A 27,139-nucleotide genomic window follows, 5' to 3' on the forward strand; every position below is an offset into this window, starting at 1 on the left:
CTTTATTCATAACAAGCCACAGAAGAATTCCCTTCAGTGGCCGCCAATTTGCCTGGATCAGAAAACCAGTGAAGTTAATGATTTAGGCAATTCATTCCAGCTAATAATTTGTTTATTATTACAGCTGACCAAGCTAAAACGGGACGACTTATTTTGGATATAAGCATACGGGTAAAATGTTTGAGGAAGTTTTTCATAAACAGGAAGATGAAAGTCTCGAGGCACATTGTGGTGAACAGCTAACGCTTAAGGTTTGTTGTTGCTGTTTGGACTATTTAAGACAAGCCAGAGCTTTACAATCATGACTTATTGAAAATTTCCTGTATACTCTGCAGTTGTGTGTGGATTCTGGTGGAATTCAAAAATATGGAAGGATAGTCTGGTCCTAAATGTAACAATCAGACCCTGATTGTAAAAAAAAAATCTAGGCAAATTCATAAGATCTGAATGAGTATTTGTCCAACAGCCAATACTGGTTGCCACCTCGTTTGAAAGAAAGTGAAGACCCCCCCCTAAAGCTCTTTAAAAGTTCACCACCATATGACATAAACAACCCTCTTATGTGTGCCAGCTTCACGCCACCAATAGGAGTAACATCATCTTCTTGAGTTTCCAGGGACCATTCACATGGTGGGCAAATGTGACAACCATTAGAGTGTGGAAATACAAAGATCAGCCTTTGCTCCTGTATCAAAAATCACTGCAAAGAGTCAGAAGCAGTTTCATAACTTAACCCAGGCTTGACTGTAAAAACAGAGGAGAAAGCAGGGCACTTAAAGCTTTCTGAGCACCATCAATTTTTTTTAGTCAGGCTTATAATAGCAGGTATTTAATTTATGAAACTGAAATTAAATTGAAACTGTTATTTGAGTCTTTTATTCATTTTGTCTCTATACAGCTGCTTGAATATTGTTTAAAAAAATGTATTTTCTCTTTCAAAGTAACATGGAAAGTTAAAACATCACATCAGCTTTAATATTCATCTCCAGTCTTAATTGTGCATCTAAAGCTTTCTTGAGGATCCTTTGGGTTTACAGGACCACGTGCTCCAGCTGCACCACCTCATCAGTCACCATCAGCTTAGGCTGCAGCACCATCCAATTTAAGACCAGCCAGCGACTCGGACACAGTTTCTTGTTCGCCCTCTTCATCTTCTTCCTCCTCCTCCTCCTCGTCCTCCTCATACTCGTCTTCCTCATAGTAATCGTCTTCTCCGTAGTCGTCTTGTTGGTCTCCACCTCCGGACGCTGCGTTCTTCCAGTAAGCATCGTACCCGGACGCACCGTCGTAGTAACCGTCGTCATCGTCGGCACCGGCCTGTCGACCAAACTTCAAGGTGCGCGCTGTGAACAATGCACAGGTGTCAACGTTAGCTCTGGTGTCATTACGCATGGTGGTGAAGCGACAAAGAAAAGGTCCTGTAAGATACAGTCTGCGTAATTCTCTGCAAGCAATGTTTATTCTAAGCCTTCAGGTTGTAATTTAACTCATTATATATCACTTTGTTCCTCTTGTCAATATATGACTATGACACTGCTGTGATCCTTCCACACGTTTTTGCCTCTGTCCCATGTCGGAAATGAAATGTTAATATTGCTAAAGCTCTTTGTGAGGAGCTACAAATATCAGATTCACTGAGCAGGGTTTTTGTTTCAAAATACATCTCACTCTGCTAATAGCAAGTCCTTAGAAATAGAAATCAAATCCTGGCAGCACATTTGAGAGAACAGCAATGTGGCCAACACATGTTTGGCACTGCTTCCAAGGTCAAAGTTTAATTGCATAACATCAGACTCTGCTTTTACAGCAAGAAGCATTTGAGAAAAACCCAAATATTCATGAACAATTCTCTAGAAAATACAATTAGCTGCACTGTGTAAATGACTTCTGGGGAAAAACAAAGAATTTATTTTTCCCCTCATGGTTTTGTTTCATTTTCAAAACATAGTCTGCGGGGAAGTAGCAGCTGTGGCAACTTCCCCGAAACAGGAGCTTTACGGGAAGAAAAACAACTAAACAACTTCCAGTCGTTTAAAGGTCTGCGTAACACTCACTTGACATGCTTAGATCTTTGGTCTCCTGTGTCTCGTGACCACATTTGGGACACGGAGGACCTTTTCCTTTCTCCTGTTTGAAGACTTTACTCTTAGTGTGATCATCACAGTAACAAGCCTGCAAGACACAGTTCAACTTTCAGTCAGTTATGGCATGGAAATGCTGGTGCACGAACATGATATCGATGCATAGTTCTCGCTCAACTTCAAAACTAAAGAAAGCAAAGCAGTAACAGTTCAGGCTTGTTTAGGCAAGAGGAGTAAGCTCATTCATCCACATCCGTTCATCCATAAAAACTCGATCGTATTCCCTTCCTCCAGTCTCAAATTCAGAGATCCTCACTCACTGTAACCAATATATGGCAGCTGTCTTTTGCCTCTTTTTGATACAGACTGTACTCTTAAAAAAAGGATTGAATTGGAAATATAAATAAATAACCCCTGCCCCAAAAAGCAGAGTTCCTATTTCAAATGCTTTCTGATCAGATTGCAACTGTGGCACAATGCCACGCAAGCAGCACTTGTGTAAATGTTGTGAGCCACTCCATATGTTTTTATTTTGTTCCTGATGAAGCCTGATAAACCTGAATGTCTGCTGTAGTCATTCCTACATTCTAATATCCTCAATAAACATGGCTTCTCTGTGCAGAAATGCATGCTAAAGTTCAGCTGGAGTAATTTCGTCAAAATTACCATGTTATCATAGTATAATCAGTCTTGTTGTTTGTTGTCTATATGGAGTTGGGGCAGAGTCTCATGCTCAGGAAATGCGGTTTGGTTGCTAGGAGACCAGCAGAACATATACGCTCAATTAATAAACAGCTCCAGCTAAAACTTTGCTTTGAGGGAGGATCAGCATTATTTACAGTGTTGAGAAGACATCCCTTTCAGCTAGCATGATGAGCAGGAATGATTACAGCAGGCTAATGTAATGTGTAATATTTGGTGTGCAAATGGGCATGTGAGGGTAGCTTTAATTTAAAGCTTTAAAACAGACCTGAGAAAATGCACGTCAAAGATTTACTCAGTCGGCACTGGCTGTCTATGCAGTGCATCTTTTATAGTGCAATTCTTTATCCTGTAATTTTCCAGTACAAATAAACAAACATTACTCTATATATATATATATATACACATTTAAGGATAAGCACACTCACTTGTTGTGCATTAAGAGCTGATTTATTGCAAAAGTATGCTTTGGCTACACATATTGTCATGAGCTGCCTGGCAAATTCCTTCACTTGTGCACTTCAGTAAAAGTATGCACTGCGACTATCTGGCCTAGCAACAGCTCGTATAGGTCATTGATAGGACCAACTTATTTTTAACCTCTGTAAGATTAGCTGACAACTGTTAAACTAAGCACAAGGAACAACTAAAGGCAGTATGAGCTCCGGCTGCTATTTTCAGCAGGTCCGTTGTTGTCAGCCTGGAGCGCTTTCTTGCCATTTTATTCGTTCAAAGCTCTTTGATGTTTAGTTTCAGTTACGTGTCTGTTGTACACAAGGAATATTTCCAGATAAAGGGAGAAAAACCAAAAGCAAAACCACATGAAAACAACGATGTGAATTTGTAGCCATCTTATCAGATTTGGTTCGTTCTTCTTTTGTTGTTACAAACAGTTTTGTAATGCAAGTTGATAACGTGGGTTTATTTTTTACAAACATGCTTGTGATCCTTTTGCATTATATTTTCACAGACTGATTCCTCACCTTACACCGCAGACAGGAGTGTTGTCCCAGTTTATTACAGGAAACACCTAAAATAATACAACAATATTATGAAAACACATTCGTAACATCACTACTGCACATGCTCCCTCTGGATATTATCTGCTCATATGGAAATGATACGCTTTAAACACCCCATTGAAAAAGCCGATTGAATGACAGTGTGACTTACATTTGAATGTTTCTGCTTGAAGAACCTGGCAGCTTGCCTGGTGCTCAAACTGATCATCCTCACATAAGAAGTTCTGACAGAAGGAACAGCGGAAGATTCGCCCTCCTATTTAAGAAGTTAAACCAGTCAGTGGCTCTACTTAGGTAAGCAGGCGAAACAATCAAACAGGGGTGGTCTCACCATGATCCCAGACACTGCGCTCACACTCGATGCAGTCGGCATCAGTCAAAGGACATGAACAGGCGTGAGTGCTCAGGCATTTCCGACCATGGCACACCCAAGCTTCACAGAAGTCGCACACTGCCCCCTTGTGATTGAGTAGGAGAATAACAAGGACCAAAATCAGAAATTGTACTTTCTTTTTTTATGTTTAAATAACCTGCTGATGAGTTTACTGGCATGTAGCAAAAACAGACACTGATTACTGAACACCAGCTGGACCCTTGACACACCTTATCATATGCTACTTAGCTTAATTATTCATTTTGATTGCACTTGCACAACACTGCACCATGAGCATAAAGAGTGTCAGAGTGATACTGAATGGTAAATGGACTGATTCTTATATAGCGCTTTTCTACTCTCCCAGAGTACTCAAAGCGCTCTATACAACATGCCTCATTCACCCAATCACACCCACTCTAAACTCAAGTGCAACTAATAAGCATTCACACACATTCACACTCCGATGAACGCATCGGAGGGCAATTTGGGGTTAGTATCTTGCCCAAGGATATTTGGCATGCAGACTGGAGGAGCCAGGAATCGAACCACCAACCTTCCAATCAGTCGCTAATCTGCTCTACCACCTGAGCCACAGCCACATGAATAATAGCTAGCCCCAGATTAATGCAGAGAAAATCTACAAGCTGCTGCTTCTTGGTTGTAGATGACCTCTGTTGGTGTGCTTGAGGCCTTGTTTATTCTCCTAGCCTGCCGTCTGGAGTGCTGTTGCTATCAGTGACAACATCTAGATGAGCGGCTGATTGTTGCGGAATCTGCTGGCAACATGGATCTCTTGGTTTGTTTGTTATTCGGCATCGAATGACCTTACATATCAAGGGAGAGTCCTGCTGCATTTACAGTCTCTGAAAGCTGACATTATCATTGTGTAAAAGGACTCCTCCCATGCTATTTGATTATAAACCTAATATACCGGTGGGATTTTAAAGTAAGTCTTTTTTTTGCTGCTATCATTATGCGAGAATGTAGATCCAAGTCCCGGCCCCGTGCAAAATATTCCCACAGCAGCGGAATTTAAAAATAGAGCAGGTCTTGACCTTGTGCACTAGAAGTTTTCTCCCTAAAAGGACTCGATAAAGCTCTGCACTGGCACAGCTGAAACAGACAGGGCCACAAATGAACCTGCTGCCTGGATCTGTTAGAGTTTTAAGAAATCAAACCAGGACCTTGACTAGAAATTCCAAATATCAATACATACAGTGCTGTGAAAAAAGAATTCGTCCCTTTCCCAATTTATTTTTTATTTGTATATTTGTCACACTCAGTTTGAGATCCTTAGGCAAATATTAATATTAGACAAAGATAACCCAAGGAAATACATACTACAGTTTTTAAATTATAATTTCGTTCGTTAAGGCAAAAAAAAGTTATCCAAACCTACCTGGACATTTTATATCAACTACTTATGTTTTTAATGCAAATGTAGAATAGTCTTGATGCTCTACATTGAACTGTCTTTCCCATTTTGTATCATCTTTGTGCCTAAACCTATTTCCTCTATGGCAATCTTAAAATGTTAAAAAGCCATTGAGCCAAAAAAATTCATCTGGACCTGAGAACCTCACAAACAATTTTTTAATCAGATTCTTCAGCTTAACATCATCCCTGAAAATCTAGAAAGCTGCCTATACTTTATTATTTTAAAAACATGGGATCCCCTCAACAAATATTGCCCTAAACCTAAATTTCTACTTGCGCCAAAATTGTAGAATTTTAAATAAACTCAACAGTACTGTAACAGCAACTATGTTGGTAACAAATTCTATTATTATTGCCTTGGACTGAAAGCTGCTGTGTTTGTTGATCTGATTCTGATGACCATGAGCTGCTGTTAGAAAGACTCAGTGACGTCAGTTAGAATGATAAGACTACAGGCTAGTTCAGGAATGCCCTTTCAGATAGGACACAGTGTGTTTATACAGATGAATATGAGTCAGGTTTCTATGAAGCTTTTAAATGGAGTCACGCAGAGGTCAACTTTAGACCCTGTTTTTTCTTCCTTTTTATTATTAATATAGAGAAGATTATGCCTAAACCTAAACTGCGCATTTATGCAGATGATACCATAATGTACTCACAAGGCTCTACTCTGAGTCACACTGTTGACAGCAGCTGCAGGCACTCTTTAGAGTACCCAACTTGGAACAGCATTCTCTTATTTTGCAGCTCATTCATGAAATACCTTTCAGAGAACACTAAAGCTGAATCATTTTGTCTCCCTGGGAAAATACAGAGGGTGCCACTGCATGATCTGGACCTTGTATTTGAATTAAATTTACCACTGACAAAATTAACTGACTTGTTTTATTTTATTTTGATGTAACTTTGTCATGGTGCATCTTCTTGGCCAGGTGGCCCTTGAAAAAGAGATATTTATCTCAAAGACTAAATAAATAAAAATATTATTTCTCCCAACAAAACCTACCAGAACAATGTTCCATTAAATAATGTCAACCTAATATCATTTTTACAGTCATAAATTACATTGCTGAATGAAAATAAATCAAACAGATATATAATAGAAAACTTAAATATACAATAAACTTACCACCATGCCCATTCCAGTGCTGTGGACCCCTGGATGTTTGACAACACAATCCGATGACTTCATACATTTCATTTTACCTAAAAACAGGAAGAAAACTTTACAGATGAATAAAACGAACACAAATAATTTCAGTGTAATGGTAAATAGTGTAATACATGAACAAAATCCCCTTCACAACATTTAGCCAAGTTACGATCACTCTCAAGGAGCTAGGTTTGCCAAAGCTACTGTCGTCAATCAAGAAATATCTTTATTAAAGTAAATACAGAAGCTTTCACTAAGCCTGAGTTAAACCTTCTGATAACGCTAAAAAAAACACGCTAATAACAGAATAAACTTTCTGGGATTTCCTTATATTGATGATTAAGCATGCTTCAAGACAGGCTGAATAAAAATGAACTTGTACCAGAATAATAAAGGAGAAGAGCATAGAGAAGAAGAAAACAAAACAAAACCACAGAGTTCATGAGCCAAACTTTTTGAACTGTGTGGTTTTCATCATCTATGTAACAAAATAATGGAGTGTAATGGTAGAAGCATGTAAGGTTATGTGGAAAAACAACAACTAAACCTTCTTTCAATTCTACTGTTTTACATATCAGCACATTAAAAAAAATAATCTGGTCCTTAGCATGACATGACATGCAGAAACGTGTGGAAAAACTAATGACATCCCTCCTGCATTTATAGTATTTAACAGCGTAAGTAGCAGCCAGGTACTGCTAATCAAATGAACTTGATTTATTGATAATCAGCAATTGTCAGCACCTCTATAATAACAGAAGCTTTGGCAGGTTGCTGATCTGGAGCATTCAGGTACGTTAACACTATGTCATAATCTTTCCAAAAGTGGAGATTCCAACAAATTCACTCACAGATCAGTCTGCGCAGTGCTCCGTGAAACTGCAAAAAAACCGAGAGCAACATCCAAGATTCTACAGACATGTAAAATCCTCTGTACACCAAAGTATTCTACCGTCAAAGGTGAGGACATCTAAAGCTTGAGCCAACCACAGCAAATGTACAACAGAATGGCTTTTTTAAAAAAAACAAAAAGCATTAAGATGTTTGAATGGCCCAATCACAGCCCAGTCAAGCTAAAAAATGATTACTTCATTACTGCTGCTGAATCTGGTTCTACAAGCTAATGAATCCAGGGGTGTGAATAATGTTTCCACACAATGCTTCTGAATTTGGACTTACTTTTTGTTAAGTAATTAATGACCTGGTACAATGTGTTGCTTATTTAGGTTATATTAACCTTTTTAAGACCTTGCAGGGACCTTGCTATCACTGAGCTGGCTGTGAATTGGCACATTTTTGAATGGGCTTGGATGTGAAGGTCACAAATGAGCAGGGAGTGTTAGCTTTAAAATGAATATCTTTCCAACATTACTCAAATAACACGTGCAGTGTACTCACCACACTGCGCGCAGACAGGCAGCTTCTGCACCGAGTTACAGAAATAACAGAAAGCCCTGTTCTTCTGTTTTCTAGCATGTGGCATCAGAAACGTTAAAAAAATGTTAATTATCTCAGAATTATGGAGAATCTGCAGTTGCACATTGGTCATATAAGTGAATAAAATCACTTACCTCTGACATTTGTCACATTCCTGCAAAAATGTAACAGTATAAAAGATTAGATACATATTAAGGCATTGCTGTTGTTTTAATTGGGCATCTATCAGCTATCGCAGCTACACACCATGTTGGAGTTGCAGGGGTGTTTGGCCACATCAACATGTTCCCTGTTGGCTCGTATTTGCTTCTCTCGCTCTTTCCGATTTTCAGCCTTTTTTCGGGCACCGGTTTTCTTTTTGGGCATTTCTGGTTCTCCGCGGAGCTTGACACTGACTCCGTCACCTGCAAACACGGACAAACGGGGTGAACCACGCCGGGAGGAAACTGGGCGACTTCTTCTGCGTGAAATTCAGCTAAGAACGAGCAACTCTTAGCTGATATCTCATCTCAGTGCTTTTCCAATAAGCTGCACAGGGACTACAGCCAGCAACACGGGTGGTGAATTACGACAACAAGCACTACAACTATAAAAAGTTTCTGACATTTCTGTTCATGTTGGCTAGCAGCTCCCGTGTCTGCTGACTGAGCTGGTGTCTCATAAGCAAATTACATTTAAAATAAACTATAACACCACTCAACACATGTGTACATGACTTTTAGACTGTAAAGGAACCTCCTAAGTGTTCCTAAATATTACACGCTAGCGTAATTAAAAAGAAAATAGATTATTTTTGTATTTTTTCTTTACCGAAATGATCAGTTCAGAGAACGCAGCTAGGTCCGTCCTGAAAATGTGTTCACCGGAACACTCGGCTAAAAAACATTCGTTCCACACATGCTGGTTTTTGGTTATGGTGGCTTAGCGTCACCTCTTTTCATTTAATGATTGATGTTAAATAATTTACTTTTTTATAGGGCAGTGGTAATGCATAAATATACAATATGGCCTACTTTAAATAACACAATAAACATTTGCAATAATAATGATATAGTCTATATGATATATAATAGAGTATATATTACAATAAGACCTAAATTTAACCAGTAAAAGATAATTTCTTTTTCGAATGGGTTTGGCTCCAGTTTTTCTTATAATGCTACTCCATGTGCTAACGCTAATGGGAGCTCTACAATTGCAGGACATTTCCTGTATCACCCTTGAAAATAGCCCATACATGTTGCATAAATGACACTTGTCCTGAGACAAGATGTAAACCTAGCTGCTAAAAAAGCCAAAATATAAAATAGAATTCACCAAAATGCCTTTTTTTTATCAAAACTTTTTTTAATCAAATTGTGCTTCATATATAACCATTAGAATTACCTTTAAATCCACTTTTTGATGTTTTGATTTTGCTGACACGTTTTTTGTAATTGTGAAGTCATTTAGTTAATATCAACATAGTAATTATGCACTACAACAAATGTGCAACCTTGTTATTGAAACCTAAAGAAGAAGTGAGATGATTGGATCATGTTTTAACACCAAAAGTTAGTCGTCTTTGACATATTTTGTATTTTCTTTCTGTCTTTTCTGACTAGATTTGGTGTGTCACTCTAACCAACGCATCCCTGTTGCCCATATCATGGACTGGTAGATTTTGAGCATTAAAGCATTTTCTGCTGCAAGTCTCACTCTCCCAATCACACACACACATTCATACATTGCTTTTATCTATACCTAAGCACTTTTATCAGCCAAATCCCAATGAATACATCAGGGGCTGCCCCATATTACCAAAAAAAAAAAAAAAAACCAAAACAAACCCCCCCACCAAAGTTTCCTTCCTTTCTTTATATAACTACATTTATCCTTGACTTTCACAGTACATTACATTCAACAACTGCACCTTTTTCAGACAAAACACTTAACACATATTAGCAGTGATTTGCAACCATGTTACCATACATGTAAAACAAATAATACAAACATGTTTTGAAACACAAACATACAAAATATTTGGTCCTGGGATTTTCTTTGTCAAATTTACATCATAATCCACAAATAAATGTAATTTATTACTGTAATTACTCTAATTAATTGCGTGTTACTCCAATTCTAACCCTGTTACCAGGTCATTTTAAATAAAACATTCATAAGTGTTTTTCTTAGCTCACAAAGATTTGATCTATTCCATTTGTAATAGTTTGAATTATCTGTTTGAGCAAGGATTGGAAAATAAATATTACAAAGTTGGGCAATAATTAATTAAATTAACATAACATAACTCCCCTCAAGGCACTTCATACTGTAAGTTAAAAGATCCTACAATAATACAGAGAACCCCCAACAAGCAAGCATTTGGTGACAGTGGGAAGAGAAAACTCCCTTTTAACAGGAAGAAACCTTAGGCAGAACGAGGCTCGGGGATCTGTTTGGGTGTGAGGTGAGAGAAAATGGACAAAAGACAGGCTGTGAAAAAGAGCCCACAGTGCAATATTAGATATTTAAGATCTACTTTTTTATTAGGTTCCCAAGCATTGGTAAATGGGCTGTCTCAAGCATAGCACAAATAAAGCATTACAAAAATCTACACATTTTTTTGATGGATTTTATTTTTGTTGTTTTTCTTAAATATATAAAAGAAAATATAACCTAGAAGCTCGATTGTTTTTATTTATTTATGCTGCTATCTTTAAAGCCTAAATTGCTCTCCAATGGAAGGATGACCCTATAATATCCTAGAGTGATTTCTAACAGTTGTAGATTCATCACATGACGTCGTGGTCGGTCAGCGGCATCTTGTCCACGCCCAGGGCACGTGCTGATGAGCAGCGAGCCAGTCCTGGGCGAGGAAGGAAAACAGCTGACGGGGAACAACAACACAGAGTCGCCTTCTCCTGCAGGTGGTGGTGTACCGTGGACAAACTCTTTTCACACTTGGCCTGTTCGGGCTGCCGCCTGGCATCCTGGTCGTTATGTGGGTCTGATACATTTCTGAAGCATCTAAAAGAGGGTTTGATGCGAGCTCTGCGTTGAGGAGGAGGTGGAGGAGGACACACGGAGCTCGCCATCCATCCTCCCTCCCAAAAAAGAGCAGCAGCCGCCGCACAATGGCACCGTCCCTCATCCGAGCTTGCCGCAGTCTGGCTCTCTCGACGTGGCTGGTGTCGTTTTGCTTCGTCCACTTGCTGTGCCTGGACTTCACGGTTGCAGAGAAGGAGGAGTGGTACACAGCTTTCGTTAACATCACCTACCTGGACCCCGTCACGTCGCAGGTGAGGACGGAGAAAACCGAGTGCGGTCGGTATGGCGAGCACTCCCCTAAGAAAGAAGCTAGAGGTCTGGTCCTGGTGCCGGCCCTCCTGCAGGACAGACAGGGGTGCGACCCAAACATCAGGTTCCCTCCTGCCCCTCCAAACACCCCTTGGGTGGCGTTGGTAGCTACGGGGAATTGCACTTACCGGGAGAAAATCCGTAATGTCGCAAACCACAACGCCTCTGCAGTTGTCATATACAACGTGGGCTCCACTAGCGCCAATGACACCATAACAATGTCCCACTCAGGTAAGCGACAGCATGCCACCTCTTTTCCCTAACACTGTCCCAGACTCCTTCAGGCAGAACAGATAATCTACTACAAAATAGTCCCGGCTGTGTTACTGAGCCCTGAAAGCCCACATGCAACTAATCTTCAGCTTATTAAGTCTCCATCCAAGATCAGTGGCTTTCATCCCTGCAGTGAAGCCTGCGAGCTCTTCTGCTTCACTGCAATCACATCAAGCCTAATGTGTTATCAGTGTGTTACACCCGAGGAGCTCCTCGATCAGATATGGCCATATATTTGCCAGATGTGTTATTAGTGGAATAGTATTAGGTTGGGATAAATATATATACTGTATGTTTTATTCCTGAGCTATACTTGTTTATTACTCCACAGAAGCATACATAAATGAGGGTGGGTTTCAAACTGTGTGGCTTAGAGTCTGCTGTTTTTTTTATTGTCAACTGCTGATTAAAAACATGGTGGGAAGTGTAGGGGAAACTTTTCCAGCTTCCAAAGTGCTGCATGCCACAAAGAGCTTGAGAACAATGGTCACAGATTGTCCATTTGAACTTCTGCTTCTTCTCGTTGTTTGACACTTTATTCCTCAGATAAATCTTGTTTGGTTACCTCAAAGCATGCTACAAATTCTAGCTACGAAATAAAACACAATAATCAGCTTCCAGTGCAGATGATGATGGAGTAAAGCTATAAAAACAGTATTTTAAATAAGGTTAATGTCCTTACATATGCTGAAAGTTATTCCCCACATTTTTTGTAAATAAATAAGAAATACTGTGGAAAAGAAAAAATAAGCCCATCTGTGTAAAGGATGACTTTGAGTGGGCTTCACCTGCTGTTCTGAAGAAGCACTCTTCTCTTTAGTCCAGAGGATGGGGCATTCATGTTTTCCTAGAATAATTTCAAATTTCAATTCATCTGACCACAGAACAGTTTTTTCACTTGGCCTCAGTTCATTTTTAATGATCTTTGGTCCACAGAAGACGGCGGTGTTCCTGGATCATGTTCACGCATGGCTTCTTTCTATGACAGAGGTTGTTTAACTTGTGTTTGCAGATGGCACAGTGAACGGTGTGCACAGATAATAATGATGATTCCTGGAAGGGTTTCTGAGCCCATAATGATTTCTAGAGTAGAATCATGCCTGTTTGTGATGCCTTGCCGCCCGAGGACCCAAAGATCACGCGCATCCATTGATTTTGAGTTTGAGAATAATTTGATGATCTTATGTCCTGTATATTCAAAAAGTCTTCAAGTTATTCATGAAATAACAGGTTTTAAAATGTTACATTATTTTTAAGTTCTGTTCTGGTTGAAACATGGTTTTGTTAGATTTTCAAATCATTGCATTCTTTATATTTACATTTTACACAGCATCCCAGCTATGTTGGTTTGGGTTTGTTTTTACCGTCACAGAAGAAGAAGATGAGTACAACTTTCTTTATTATACGTGTATAAACCGAGTTTTAAGTTAGCCATGGCTATTCAATGTTGAAACCAGTCAAACCAGTTTGTTATTGAATGGAGAGTCCCCACTTTGTAAGGTATTTGCATTTAATCAAATAAGACAAGAGCCTCTAGACTCTCAGAAAGTGTAAGACAAGGATAGTCTGACAATCGCTCCTCAGTGTGACACTAAAGAACAGCAAACCAATCTTTTGACTGGTAACGCAGTCAGTACATGCAAAGCAAGCACTTAAAGACTAAAGCGAGTAAATGCAAAATGATCAAATAACACACCCATCACATTTTGATGACATAATCCATGTAAAAATCTCATGAAAACAACACTTTGTGTTCTTAGAGTCAGGTCTTTCCTCGTTGTTTTGCCAGAAGCGCTGTGTTGATTAATGGTAATTGGACAAACAGGGTTGTTTAAATAGCACCCCATGCAGCATAATTTACATGCTAACAGCTTTGTAGAACAATTGTAGTGTTTGTTTTTTGTTTATTTTTTTAATCTACCCCTCAAAGTCACATTGAAAGAGAATCGTAGATCTTTAGTTTTACCCACAATCCCTAAAAATCAGTAATGTAAGTCAAAGGGAAAATTCCTGCTATTCCTCTCACATTGCAGTTCTTAAATCTTTGGCTGTTGCAGATGACAACACGGTGCCTGAAGGCTGTTTGACAAAAGGATCTGTACAGAAACAGATGTTCAAACTAAAAATGCAAATCATAGTCACAAACACTGATCAGTCCACACAGAAAGGAGATGTATAAAAACTACTTGTAGGCCATGTTGGTGTAAGTTTCATGAGACTTGTATGTCTCATCCTGTGACTTACTCATGTCATTTTATTTTTAAGTTTTGTAAATGAACCTACAAATCACTGATAATGAACATTTAAAACAGCAGAGGACAGGAAATTTATCTGTGAGTATTTTGTTTCCTTTTGTCACACATGTTGTGTGACTCATACTATGTCGTACCAGGTATGATGTAGGACCCTGGTCTGGATGGACTAGAGGAGCATAGAGATAAAGCTGTGTGAATTAATATTATATCTATATTAATATGTAATTTCAAAACTGCTGCTAGTGCCACAAGACTGTTATTAACTCTCAGATCTCTTTCATCTCCTTAAAAAATGTTTTTCCTTTTTTATTTCCGTACTTTTTTTTTCTTCTTTTTTACTGCTTTGGTTCACTCCAACCACCACCATCAGTCTCCTACCAAACAGTGGACCCAGAACTCATTGGATACCAACATTGGACTACTGCTGCTTCATAGATGTGACTTTTTTTTCCCACAGCAAAGTTTTAAGGTTTTACTTTTTTTCAGTCAGCCTGTGTGTTGATGGTATATGACCATTAAACTTCCTCTGCTCCTCCTCTGTTTCTCACAAAGACTCCAGTGTGCAGACCTGGTTTACCTGGAGCATCAGATAAAAGGCACCAATCTATTTTTAACTCTTGCCCTGCTTCCAACCATGACGTAAATATAAACTAAGGCATCTTTAAGAGAAAAGAAAAGGCAACAAGGAGAGGTACAGCGATAAAGCTGGTAGAGAGGAAGGAAGGTAATGGAGAGGGCTGTGGATAATGAAGCTGCTGCCAGAGAAAGAAGGGCAGACCAGAGCCAACACAGCTGGGCTGTAAAATCCACAGCTGCTAGAGGCAGAAACTCGGCATGGCATTATCCAGTTTAAGTCTTTCTTCTCAAGCCTGATTTGTCTAAATGCTTTGTTCAACTTTAAAGAGATAATTTAGGTTTCTGAATAACCCATGTAGAAATTAACTTATTCATTATGTAAACGAGGATTTCTCACTTCTGGAAAATTATTACTGTTGTTTCCAACCATTCAGATCATGGCACATATGAAAAAAAACAAAAAAAACTAACTAGTCGTTCCGAGATGTCCAACATTCATTATCTCACAGGTTCATATGTGCAGAGTTACATAGGTTTGAGCTTCAAACTAGTCTTTTTCCAGTTATCTAGTGGGATTAAGAGAGTGGGACCACATATATTATGGTTGCAAAACACAATACCCTGCTCAGAAGCCGTCATCCACAGGCAGAATGTGAGTTTTGATAGCTGATTCAGATTCAGTCTTCACAGTCTGTGCTCTCATGTCAGATCTTGCCATCACTGCTCTGGCAGCTTAGCTGCTGAAACACTCCCAAGCTGGCAAATGTGTTGCGTTACTATGACAGAGGGCTACCATATGCTGTCACATCAAAATGACATAATTTTGTCATTTTACTCTTTTTGTCTCTGTGTGTGTTTGAAAATGTGGCTTAAATATGTTTAATGGAACTGCTGTTTTCTGTCAAAGCCACAGCATCTGCTTTGTGTCACAGCTAGTTTTCCTTCAGTCCACTGCTGTTAATAAAGATGTAAATCTATAGTAATCAGTGCCTCAGCGATGTCTACAGGAGGCCTAGATCCTTTTAAAGACATTAACCACACAGCCCGGACAGGCTGGTGCCAACTAAATTAACCCCATTCAGTATTAATCCACTCTTTGCTTCCACATTTTGGCCAAGTGGGTCTGAAAGACACAGATCTTTCACTAGTTCAGCCTCAGTCTCCGACATTGCCCTCCTGTTTTTAGAAGCAGCTATTTTTATCTGCTCTCACTGCGTCACTGTGAGCAGAAGAAGGAGATAAGTGTCGAGGCTTAGGGAAACCTTACTTGCCCTGTTATGCCTTTTCTCGTTTCTGTTAGCTATTAAGATTATACTGCCCGTACACGGTTGTTTAAAGGTCTACAGATTTGGGCAGTTTTATGTTTCAAGTTGTTTACCGTTTAACAAGACGTGGTGCAGTTTTATCTTGTGTTTGCAAAGGCAAATGTTATATCACAGTGACTTTTCCCCTCTACCATATGGTCATGCTTAGTAAAACCATAAATCCGCAGGCCGGGAGCATGTGTCTCTAAGGTTACAGATTGAAAAATAGGTGTAAAAACAGGAAGCATTACGTATGTTATCAGGTAGAGAGAATTACCTTACATTATTGGGGAAGTAAAGCTTAGTTCAAACACCTGTTTAAAAACTTTAAAACTGTCTTCATCCTATGTGAAACTTTTATGAGCGTGAGAAGACTCATAGGGAGAGACTGAGATAAAGAAGTGTGACAGCAAGTGGCCTTTACAGTCTGAACATAACCTTGTGTGCAGCCGGATATTACCATCTGTTTTCAGTCCAAATAAAAGCTTTTGTTTTCTCTCTCATTTTTTTAAAGTATTGTTTGCTTTAGAAACTCCAGCACGAATAAGCTCATTATGAGAAAGCTGCTATCTAATGTTTGTGTTTGTGCTAATATTGAAAACACTGCCAGTTGGATGATGAATATAATGCCCAGTTCTTTCAATGCACTTTAAATTCTGATAAATTTAAAAAAAAAAAAACTTTTCCTGTATTTTTGCTTTTATAAGCTTCTTGGCTTGAAACTCACTTTGCTGATCCTGACATAAATCACTAAAACTGTGGCTTTTTAATCCTTTGTCGTGTAAAATATAGAAGCTGTTGACTGGGAATTATTATTATTACTCTCATGCTATCTTTGTGATGGATTCATAGCATTTGTGATATTTAAACAGTACTCTGTGTATTTGAGATGCTTGTTGGGATGGCAGTGTGAATAAAGCCACTCTCTCTAGTGACAGATACAAGGTGTGACCCACCATGGGGAGCGTGTCCCTAGAAACTGAGTTCTACAGTCACTTTGTCCGATGTGTCATTTCCTCATCACACAGGGCAGATTAATGCTGCATTTTCAGAACAGATACAAATGTCCCCATTTCAGACTCTATAAAAGATTGCTTTTAAGTCTGGAATTAACTAAATATTTTTTATGTAGTATTTAATATTGATCATTCAGAAGGCCGGGCGGCAGGGTCTTGCATGTGCTTCCTGTGCCTGTGTGGGTTATCTGTGGGTACTCCGGCTTCCTCCTGCAATCCAAACACATGCGCAGGTTTGTTTTAAGTGGCTGTTCTAAAGTGGCCCAATGTCACAAAATTCAACGTAACATGATTCAGATGAGAAAATTGTGACTTAAAGTAGTAATTAAAATCATAAATGGTTCATTACAACAAGTTTAAAATGTAATGTAATTCCCTGTACAACTCAGTACAAGTACTTAAGAATGATGAATGATGTAGCAATGTTACGGCATATGAGTTTCCAGTTTATAAATATGTTCCATGCCTTCAAAATTATAAATGGACTGGTACTTATGTAGGACCTTTATACTCAGGGTGGTTACCTAAACCTCTTCCCACTACAAGCTCATCCACCCAATCATGTGCACATTCATACAGCAATTTTGATCTATGCCTTTTTACTAACACGCACACACTCAAACTCTGTTGTTCAGTATCTTGGTCGTGGATCATGTGAACAGGAGGAGCCGCTCGACCACTGCTGAGCAGCCACCCCGCTAATTACTCTAATTGTAGTTGCGTTAAGAGGCTTATACAAAGCACAATGTCATCTGATACTAAAACCCATAAAAATCAGACAATGTAAATATATCCTTTCTCCCTGGGAGTTTTTCACAAATCACTGCATCACTGCATTCTCGTATATAAAAATCGTGTAAGTGTTTTACAAGAATAGCAAGTTGTTTAAAGACAGAAGAAAACTGTAGAAAAAAAGCAGCTCAAAGTACAATTTAAAGTCTCTCCCTTAATGAGAGATGCTCAGAGCGTCTGTATTACATAATCCTTCATTGTGCACAACAAGCAAATCAACAGATGGTTGCTGGCAGGAAGCCTCCGACACCGAGAGTGAGGCTTTAGTTCATCTGTCCTGTCTAAGCTCCCAGCAGCCTGCTCAAGATTCCTCTTTACTGTAGCACACACCAGTCTGAGTCGGCAGAGTTTTAGCACCTCCTCTGCTCTGAAGCACCGTTTTTAAATGCTCGGGTTGTGGTTGGATGTGTGGCAATTTGCTCTGTAAAATATAAAGTAGTGCTGTATGCAAATATCTGCTTTTGTTTTTCCTTTTTATTGGATTTATCGGTGCATACTGTTTTGCCTAACTCCAGTTTTTTTGTATAAAAGGAAATATTTGTTGTTTGCCCTGTGAATAGCCATCACTACCTCCACCAAGGAGGTTACATTTTGGTGGTGTTTGCGTGCGTGTGTCATCACTCTCATGATAGCTCGAACAGCTTTGAATGAATTCTAAAAAAAGCTTTGTAGGGGTGTAGAGTGAGGTCATGTTAACAATCCATTATATCTGGCTTCCATCCACCGAGGTCACCTTAATGATTTAACTAGAAACTATGATTCTTAAAAGTGTGTATAAAGTGTGTATTTTCAACATATAAAAAGTTACATATATGTCAGTATGTTTCGTAAATATAATAAATCATTCTAAATATCACGGGTTTTTTTTATTATGACCTTGTTATGTGCATTAGGTTATAAGAGTTTAAATAATAACAAAAGTATACTTTTTTGCAAACAAAATAAAATTGTGATCAAAAAACCTTTTCGCTTGATGATTTATTGTTTAGATATTTAAATTAATTTTACTAAGCAATGAAATAAGTGCTACACAAGCGCTGTATTTAAATATATACAAATAGCAAAAAAAAATAAAAAAAATAATTGTACTCAAAACAAAGTCAAGTATATTAAAATGGATTTCAACCAGATAAATAATAAAATCCTATAATTTCAAACTTCTTAAAGTTTGTTTAAAAAAAAAAGAACAAAGAAAACAAAAACAAAACAAAACAAAAGAAAAATTTTCAGTTCAGTTGTATTTATATAGAGCGAATTCCCAACAACAGTTGCCTCAAGCTGCTTTATATCGTAAGGTAAAGAGCCTACAATAGTACAAAGAAAACAGAGAAAACCCCAACAGTCATTTGACCCCCTATGAGCAAGTATTTTTGTGTTAGAAAATAATAAATCAATATTTTAAAAGTAAACATTTTGCACAAGATAAAGAGTTATTTTATTTCCTCACTTGCAGCACTGATTCATCTCCTGAATGTCTCAATTTGTACTTCCTGTGTTGCGTGTTGTGTAGACACAGGCGATGTTGTGGCCATCATGATCCCGGAGCGTAAAGGCCGTGAAATCGTGGCCTTGCTCGAGCAGCACATCATGATCATGTTGCAGATCACTATAGGAACCCGCAACCTGCAGAAGTACGTGAGCAGAACGTCCGTGGTGTTTGTGTCCATCTCCTTCATCGTCCTCATGATCATCTCCCTCGCCTGGCTTGTCTTCTACTACATCCAGAGGTTCCGCTACGCTAACGCACGAGATCGCAACCAGGTATGTCTGTGTGCAGCCGATGTGTTTCTGACGGGGATAGTGTTGCAGCCGTGTGGTGGATTTTCCCATATGGCCCTGCTCCAGTGTGAACGTAAGGAAAGATCCAAAATTAGCCTGACATCTGGCTGAACACGAGCATGGCAGCCCAGTGAACCATCAAACTGTGCAAATACCTTTCTTGTTGGGTTTTTTGCCATCTCTTTATGAATGGGCTGCTCTGACATTGTAGTGACGTCTGTAATGACGATCCATCACCACGGCTGTTATGATAGGGGCCGTGGCTGTGACAACTATTGTTTGTGTTTTCAATTTGAATTATACTGATTAATGTTGTAAATAGGGTACAGCTGCAATAATGAACAAATCTGCTTTCAATTCATAATGTGAGACAGACGTGGAGCAGTTCAAGCACGACTGTCTGTTATTATAATACAACTCCATGAATCGAGTTTTTGTTTTAATCCAGATTGTGGAAATGGGGTCATTAACAGATGGATGAGTTTATCTATGTGTCGTGTATCTATATCTACACTTTAACTAATGACTCCTTTATTCACACATCTGTCGTTTTTATTGCTGAGACTTTTGAAAACGTTTCAAATTCAGTCTGATGTTTACTTGGTGAGATCTTCTGGTTGCTTTTGAGATCTTTAGTCTAGCCTCTTTGCAGTAACATAATTAGTTGAAACATTTTCTGAATCTGTTTTATTGTTATACAAACGCAGACAACCAATCAAGTCAAGTAACAACAAGTGTTTTTCACATGGTCACCTGCCGCTTTATTGGGTACACCTTGCTCGTACAGGTTTGGACACCGTGTTGCCTTCAAAAGCGGGTCCAAACTCTTCCTTTAACAAGGTGCTGTGATTTTGTTCCATGTTGACGAGATAGCATCACATAGTACGAGGAACAGCACGGTTGATCTTAGTTGATTTCATCAAGAAAGTTGAAACTTTATCAGCTTTTTGTCATTGCAAGCCAATATACACTATTAACCAAGGCTACTTTGTTTTAAAAGACAATTTAAATTCCTGAATTGTTCATTCATATATATATATATATATATACATACATACATACATACATACATACATACATACATACATATTTAAATTTAAATGTTGTTAATAAAGTAATTTTTTTTGTATCTCTGTCTTTTTCATACAGAGGCGTTTGGGAGATGCTGCCAAAAAAGCCATGAGTAAACTTCAGCTACGCACTATCAAAAGAGGAGACAAGGTAACTCAAGTCTAAAAGTACACATACGGCCACAAAAGTCTTCTTATTTATGTTTGAATTACATGACATGAATTTGATCATTTTTAAAGAATTTATTGGCCTCTTATTTTCTGTCTTGTTTAAGGAAACAGAGTCGGACTTTGACAACTGTGCAGTTTGTATTGAAGGTTATAAGCCTAATGATGTTGTAAGGATATTACCATGCAGGTAACTTTTATTTATACCTTACATATATATATTTTTTCTGTGGGGAAAACATCACATGCACTGTAATATATGTTTTTTGCACTGCTGTCTTGTTTGGTCAGACATTTCTTCCATAAGCACTGTGTAGACCCGTGGCTCCAAGACCACCGAACGTGTCCCATGTGCAAAATGAACATCCTCAAAGCCCTGGGAATCCCAGTGGGTTGTTTTGCTTTATCACACAGATAAAGTGATAATGTAACTAATCAAACCTTACATAAAGCTTTGGCAGTGATAAAGACATTAGGATGCCTCTGATATGTTCCAGTTTAGCGCGGACTGCTCGGATGAGGTTCCTCCAGACTACGAGATGTCTGTCGGAGGTCCGCCTACCAACCCCATTAGTGGAGCGAGCGAAATCACAGTTAACGAGAGTTCGGTAGTGTTGGATCCAGCAGAAAGAGGAATAGACCTGCCGGCACTCCATCCTGAGACAGAGTCAGCGCTTCAGGCGGGGGAGAGCCGTATCTTTGCCAGCAGTACGTACAGACATTTTTTACTTATAGCAGCCTGTGATAGTGGTGGACAGTACAAACCTGATTCTGAAAAAGTTGGGATTCTGTGTAAAATGTAAATAAAAACAATGCAAAGATTTCCATAAACTCATATTTTAAGAAAAATATTAGCTCACTTTGAATTTGATGGCAGCAACACGTGAAAAAAGTTGGGATGGAGGCAACAAAGTGCTGGAAAAGTAAGTGGTGATAAAAAGAAACGGCTGTAGGAAAAATTAATTAGGTTATTTGGCAACAGGTCAGTTATACAATTGAGTATAAAAAGAGCATCTTAGAGAGGCTTAGGGTTTTTTTGTACTGATATCTGAGTACTTCCTCCAGGCACATATATTACGCTGAGGAGTTGGGGAAATCCAGTGCTAATTCACACTTTAACACAATTAAGAAAATCTGTTTTCCAACAGCCTGCCCTTTGTGACGTTTAATGCATCCATGTTTGATTGTTTTCAAATTAAATATACATGAGGTCAGTCCTCCTGTCTAAGATAAAAACAAGAGGAAAAACTCAAGAAAGTCACTAACTAACCTACCTAAAATCTTCGTTCATTGCATTTCTGTAACTTATATAATCACCTAAGGGCTGTGGTGTTGCCTAATAGCTGCAAGCTATTAGCACTTTGCAGCGTGTGTTTATGGGTGTGAGTTCATGCAGAAGCTCTTATGTGTTTCTCCGAACATGATCTCTGAAGCCAAACTATTTTACATTTTACCAAAACAGGGAGTGGGGAGTTTAAGTGTTTTTTTTGTAGCAGCATGTTTTTTTAAGCAGTTGTTAAATTGACAAAAAAAACAAAGAATGCGTTTTGTTACTCTTTCTTTATATGATAAATCCAATAGTGTTTCACAATTTTTCCTACTTGCAAAGGATAGTATCGTAAACCTGCTGATTTAAGTTTACTTGCACATAACAAGTTAATTGAGAGGTAGTATATCAGTTTGCCAGAGGCACAGATCGTAGTCGAGTGCGATGAGAATGTAAATCGGACCGAATAAATCGTATGTTGCAGCTCGTGCACCAGTGCGCAAACAGATGATGGCACTGACAGGAAGTCAGCACGGGATAAACAAGCTGATCTGCCAGGATTTCTGCTGTAGCGGCTTGGCAGTGATGAAGTGCCAGTCATGTTGCTCTTTACCCTGAGTAATTAGCAGGACTAGTAATGTAGCTATCACTCTTTCCAGTCAGCCATTTAGTGCAGGTAAAAAGACCCTGATTTCTGGACTTCTGTCTTAATGCATTGCTCACGTGCATATATGAAGACTGAAAACATTGTTAGTTGTTGAACAAACCTGTTTCTGTTTAACATGAAACAAGAGCTTGAGCAAAAGTAATCTGCTTTTTCACATTTATGTATCTGACATGGATGCCATTCAACCATCACATAAGCACTGAAGCATACTTTGGAACACTCTGTACATGTCCACAATTTCATTATACATGTACAATGACAATGAAGGGCTATTCTATTCTTTTAAAATTCCAGCTTCGTTTTCTGCTTCGAAACCCTCTCCACAGTTCAGCAGGAGAGAAGGGAAAAAAAACATTTGAGAGCATCATTTGTCTGTATGACAGCACCAGTTGTTTTCTGCACACTTGCATGCAGTTTTTTCAAGGTTGGTGGTAGGAAGGTTGCTCAGTCCTCTTTGGTAACATCACACACATCTATGGGTTACACCAACTGTTCATTAATGCAGTTAATTATTAGTATATTATAGTTATTAGTGCACTTATGCATAGACATGGTCAAAACAGCCTACTGTACTAAGCATCAGAATGGGGGAGAAAGGGGATTTAAGTGACTTTGAATGTGGAATCATTATATAGTTGTTGGCATGAGATGGGCTAATATTTCAGTAACTGATGACCTGCTGATGATTTTCCCACACAAAAATGTCCAGGGTTTACAGAGGATGGGCCTGAAAAGAGAAAATATCCAGTGCGTGCCAGTTCTCAATGCCTTGCTGACAGAAAGCAAACAGTAACTCAAATAACCACTCATTACAAGTGAGGTGTGCAGAAGAGCACATAGACTACAGCAGTAGCAGAAGACCGTCTGGGTGCTAAACCAGTGAGCTAAATAGTTGTAAACTGAAATATCTAGTGAGTGGTACTTCTCTGGGTGAAAACATCATGGGAGAATGTCCATACTCCTTTGAGTTGGTAGGAAGGCAAAAGAAACTCCAATAACCACTTGTTACAGCCAAGCTATGCAGAAGACTTGTTAGAGCCAAGGTATGCAGCTGAGCCACATATCACACCCCATCACATGCCCCTATCACCTTCTCTTGTCAGTACAAACCGTACGAACTGAAGAAGGCCATTTTTCCCTTGGACTCTGCAGACAAGGGAATCTCTCAGTAGCACTTGGTTAAATCCAGCATTGTGAAAAAGTGAGCAGTGCCTCTCCAGTCCAGGGACCTTATCAGCGCGGGGCATTGGGTAGGCATCCGACTAAGACACCTTGCCTTGTGGTAGTCAACACAGAACCGTATAGAGCCATCTTTCTTCAACACAAGAACTATGGGGCTACAGCAGGCGCTGTGTGAGTCTTCTATCACTTCTATTTTCAGCATTTCAGCCAATTCTTTCTAAACAATTTGTCTCTTATGCTCCGGTAACCTGTAGGGCTGTGAATGCACTGTCATGCCATGGTGCGTTTCAAAATTCAAAATGCTCTCTGGGCCTGTGTGAGATGGCCATCAGAAATGGTGGAATTTTGCACGTCCGGGCCCAATTCATCTCTTTCCGTAGCCAGACTCACCAGAGAAGCGGTTTCAGCTTCTTTCCATGCATTGAGGTTGAGGTGATATATCTGTGTGGTTCCTCCCCTGTCTGACCATACCACTTCACGTAGGACCCCCACCCTCTGAGTTACCACAAAGGGTCCTTGCCACCTGGCGAGTAACTTTGGGCTGGAAGAAGGTTCTGTGTTAACTACCACATACTCTGCCATGGGGTTGTAACTCTTCCCCACAGTCACCATCGGACGTTGATAAAGGTCATGAACACATCCTCACACACTGCCCCAACAGGTTATTAAAACCTGGCCAATCTTTCTCCAGAATTAGAGATGCGTCAGGCGTGAACTAACCGCAGCCTTCACACTATGCATTTTGCCCTTGTATTTAATTTGGAACAGCATTATGGGATATTTGTGTATGTCCTCATGCACACACCTAACCTCCTCCCACTCTGCCTCCAGCAAAGCCCCGGACCTAAACCAGAATTTGGTGGACTATAGCCCGGCGTATAGCCCCTTGGGTTCTTGTCAAGTTGCAGAATAAAGTTGTTACTGAACAGATGGCAGTCTGATGCCAAGACAGAGCAATGTGACAACAGTGTGACAAAAATGAAGGAGTAATCTAAAACTTGCATTTCCCGCTGGCTTCTAAACAGCTGACACAATTAATGAACTAGCTGCAGCTTAAGAGCCACAGATTTTACTCTCCTTTGGAAAAGTGCGAGTAAAAGTAAGCCTTACATGTAACAGATGCCCAAAGCGCCACTCTAAATGGTAATGTTTCTCATGAATTGCAACTTTTCTATATTCATTCAAAGGTGCCTTGTTAGTGTGTTCACAACATGTTTCTGCTGGCTCTAAAAAAAAGGTTGAAAAATCAGTTACCACATTTTTTAGTGGCGATGACATTAGCCAAAAGTATTAAAGACACAGCTGCCTGTGATGTGTCAGTTAATGTATCAACTTGCTCTCTTGCCCTTTAGGTGAGCACCAGCCTCCACTCAGCAGTGATTCAGACACTTCAATCATCGTGGGCATTGAGGTAGGCATGTCGGAATTAGACCTATCCACTGAGCAGGAATGTGATGCCACCAAGTCCAGAGCCAATCAGAGCTGAGACAAATAGCACAAAACTCATAGGACAAGGAGGAAAAAAGCAGGACTGGGTGATCAGGGTGCTCCCCAAGATTATCCAGTGATGAAGTGACCTGGCTGAAGATGAATGTAAATGAGCAATACAAGTGATAGCAGCACAAAATACCTGGTTCTTTCTTCACTTGACTAAAAAAAACGGATTAATCCCTGCATCTATGGATATTTAGCTCGCTCATTTCCTGATGCCAGGATGGCTAGTCACACCCCTCACCATGTGGTGACCAACAGTTTGTACATTCAGTCTTTTCACATCCTGAAACCATCCTAACTACACATACAGTAACTCTGGAGGTGTATGAGCCCTTCACAGTTGTTTGTCCCGAGTGAGACAAACCAAACCTGCTGCCGAAGAAAAAGCAAGGCCTTCTGCACACCATTTTCCAGCTTTAATCAATAGAAAAATAGGAGTGGATTCTTTGACTTCCTGGTACAAGATCACTGCCAACAAATCCAGAAGTTGTACTGATATGGCGTGCACCTGCATGGCGCATTAGGAGAGCACCTGAGTGGTTTTCTTCTGATTCTCCAACAGTTGGTGTGACTTTCCACCAGCAGTTCTTCAGCTTCAGACTTGAATGTTAGCTCTGTTGTCGTCGCATGACATTAAGAATTTGGAATATGAAGGCACACAAGCTGTAATTTCAGAATTTCTCAGTGTAATTGTTTTTGTTACTATTTTGTGGTTCTCAGTTTTTAAAACTTTGACTTTACCGACTAAATATTCCTGTCATGGAGAGACAAATGAGCAAACACAAGCTAGATGTTTCTGTCCTCACATCTGACAATCATAGCTTGTCCTAAGCAGTTTGAAGTGATGTCACTCTCTGCCCTGCTGAAACTGCTGCCTGCTGAAACTTCACAACATGTGAAGTAAGGGATCATGTTCTCACTGCTGCTAAACACAGCTGTAGCTATAGCAGTTGTCACTACCAATTTCTCCCACTGTGCACACTTCCCTATACAAGCCTACACAAACCAGCCAATATAAATACGTCAACAAGTCTTTGTGCCAAGCTTGTCTTTTGCATATTAGCCATTGTTATTTGTCATTAAAGTTAATTGCCTTGGCTGACAGGCTGGAACTACACTAAATCTTTTCGTGATTACCACCCTAATGAATAACATCAGGGCAATAAATTATGTCAGTTGAAAAGACTGTGTTAGATAATAAAGGAGGCAGGGCTCGGGTTCATTCAAGGAATTCTCTGCCCCAAGCATTTTTTTTTCTTTGTCCTGGCATGAACAGTTACCAGCATGGAAACATTTACAGTCTTGGAGTGAGTTTACACTAAACTGGCTAGTTTTGCCAAACGGCATCGATGTACCGTACCCACAGGGTTTTTAGCATGGATCTGCAAAAAAGTGGAAAGAAATTAACAGCATTTGGAAATGTTAAAAATAAGACAGCTAACTTACTACAGTTTGGAAGCACATGTACAAAAATGGTTCTGAATTTAATATAACTAAATATTTTCATTGAGAAGGCATGTGACAACTTATGGTAAAACATAGCTTCAGTGCTTTAGCCCATGAAAATGTACAAAAATATAGCAACTATAACAGATTCTTTTATATTATTAACAAATGTGCTGTTATAGTGAAGACCCTAAACTCTTCAGTGTTTTGAAATTTTACGATGAGTTTCAGCCACAGTCTGTATATAAAAAATGGACAAACCTCCCCATTTGTGTAAGTGAAGACAGTGCCTTAAACCTGCAT

At 39.3% G+C, this 27,139-nt stretch overlaps 2 protein-coding genes across 2 annotated transcripts; one reads left to right on the plus strand and one right to left on the minus strand.

Annotated features, from left to right (window-relative positions):
- Positions 1-860: 860 nt before the first annotated feature.
- On the minus strand, positions 861-9,077 carry noazfp (nucleolar atypical zinc finger). The gene is made up of 10 exons (XM_085459046.1): positions 9,019-9,077; positions 8,455-8,612; positions 8,343-8,362; positions 8,170-8,240; positions 6,748-6,824; positions 4,137-4,263; positions 3,957-4,061; positions 3,767-3,813; positions 2,055-2,172; positions 861-1,343 (listed from the first exon to the last, which is right to left on the minus strand). The coding sequence occupies exons 2-10, from the start codon at positions 8,572-8,574 to the stop codon at positions 1,081-1,083; spliced, it is 948 nt and encodes a 315-aa protein (XP_085315172.1). The 5' UTR covers positions 8,575-8,612; positions 9,019-9,077; the 3' UTR covers positions 861-1,080.
- Positions 9,078-11,067: 1,990 nt separating this feature from the next.
- rnf150a (ring finger protein 150a) lies at positions 11,068-25,442 on the plus strand. The gene is made up of 7 exons (XM_085459050.1): positions 11,068-11,778; positions 19,274-19,524; positions 20,692-20,763; positions 20,888-20,970; positions 21,072-21,168; positions 21,278-21,488; positions 25,249-25,442. Exons 1-7 carry the CDS (start codon positions 11,325-11,327, stop codon positions 25,380-25,382), a joined length of 1,302 nt encoding a protein of 433 aa, XP_085315176.1. The 5' UTR covers positions 11,068-11,324; the 3' UTR covers positions 25,383-25,442.
- The last annotated feature ends 1,697 nt before the right edge of the window (positions 25,443-27,139 follow it).

This window comes from Copadichromis virginalis, linkage group LG6 (assembly GCF_057382275.1).
Source record: "Copadichromis virginalis isolate Kocher_CV1m ecotype Utaka linkage group LG6, C_Virginalis_male_GT1.1, whole genome shotgun sequence".
In the NCBI taxonomy this organism is placed as follows: domain Eukaryota; kingdom Metazoa; phylum Chordata; class Actinopteri; order Cichliformes; family Cichlidae; genus Copadichromis; species Copadichromis virginalis.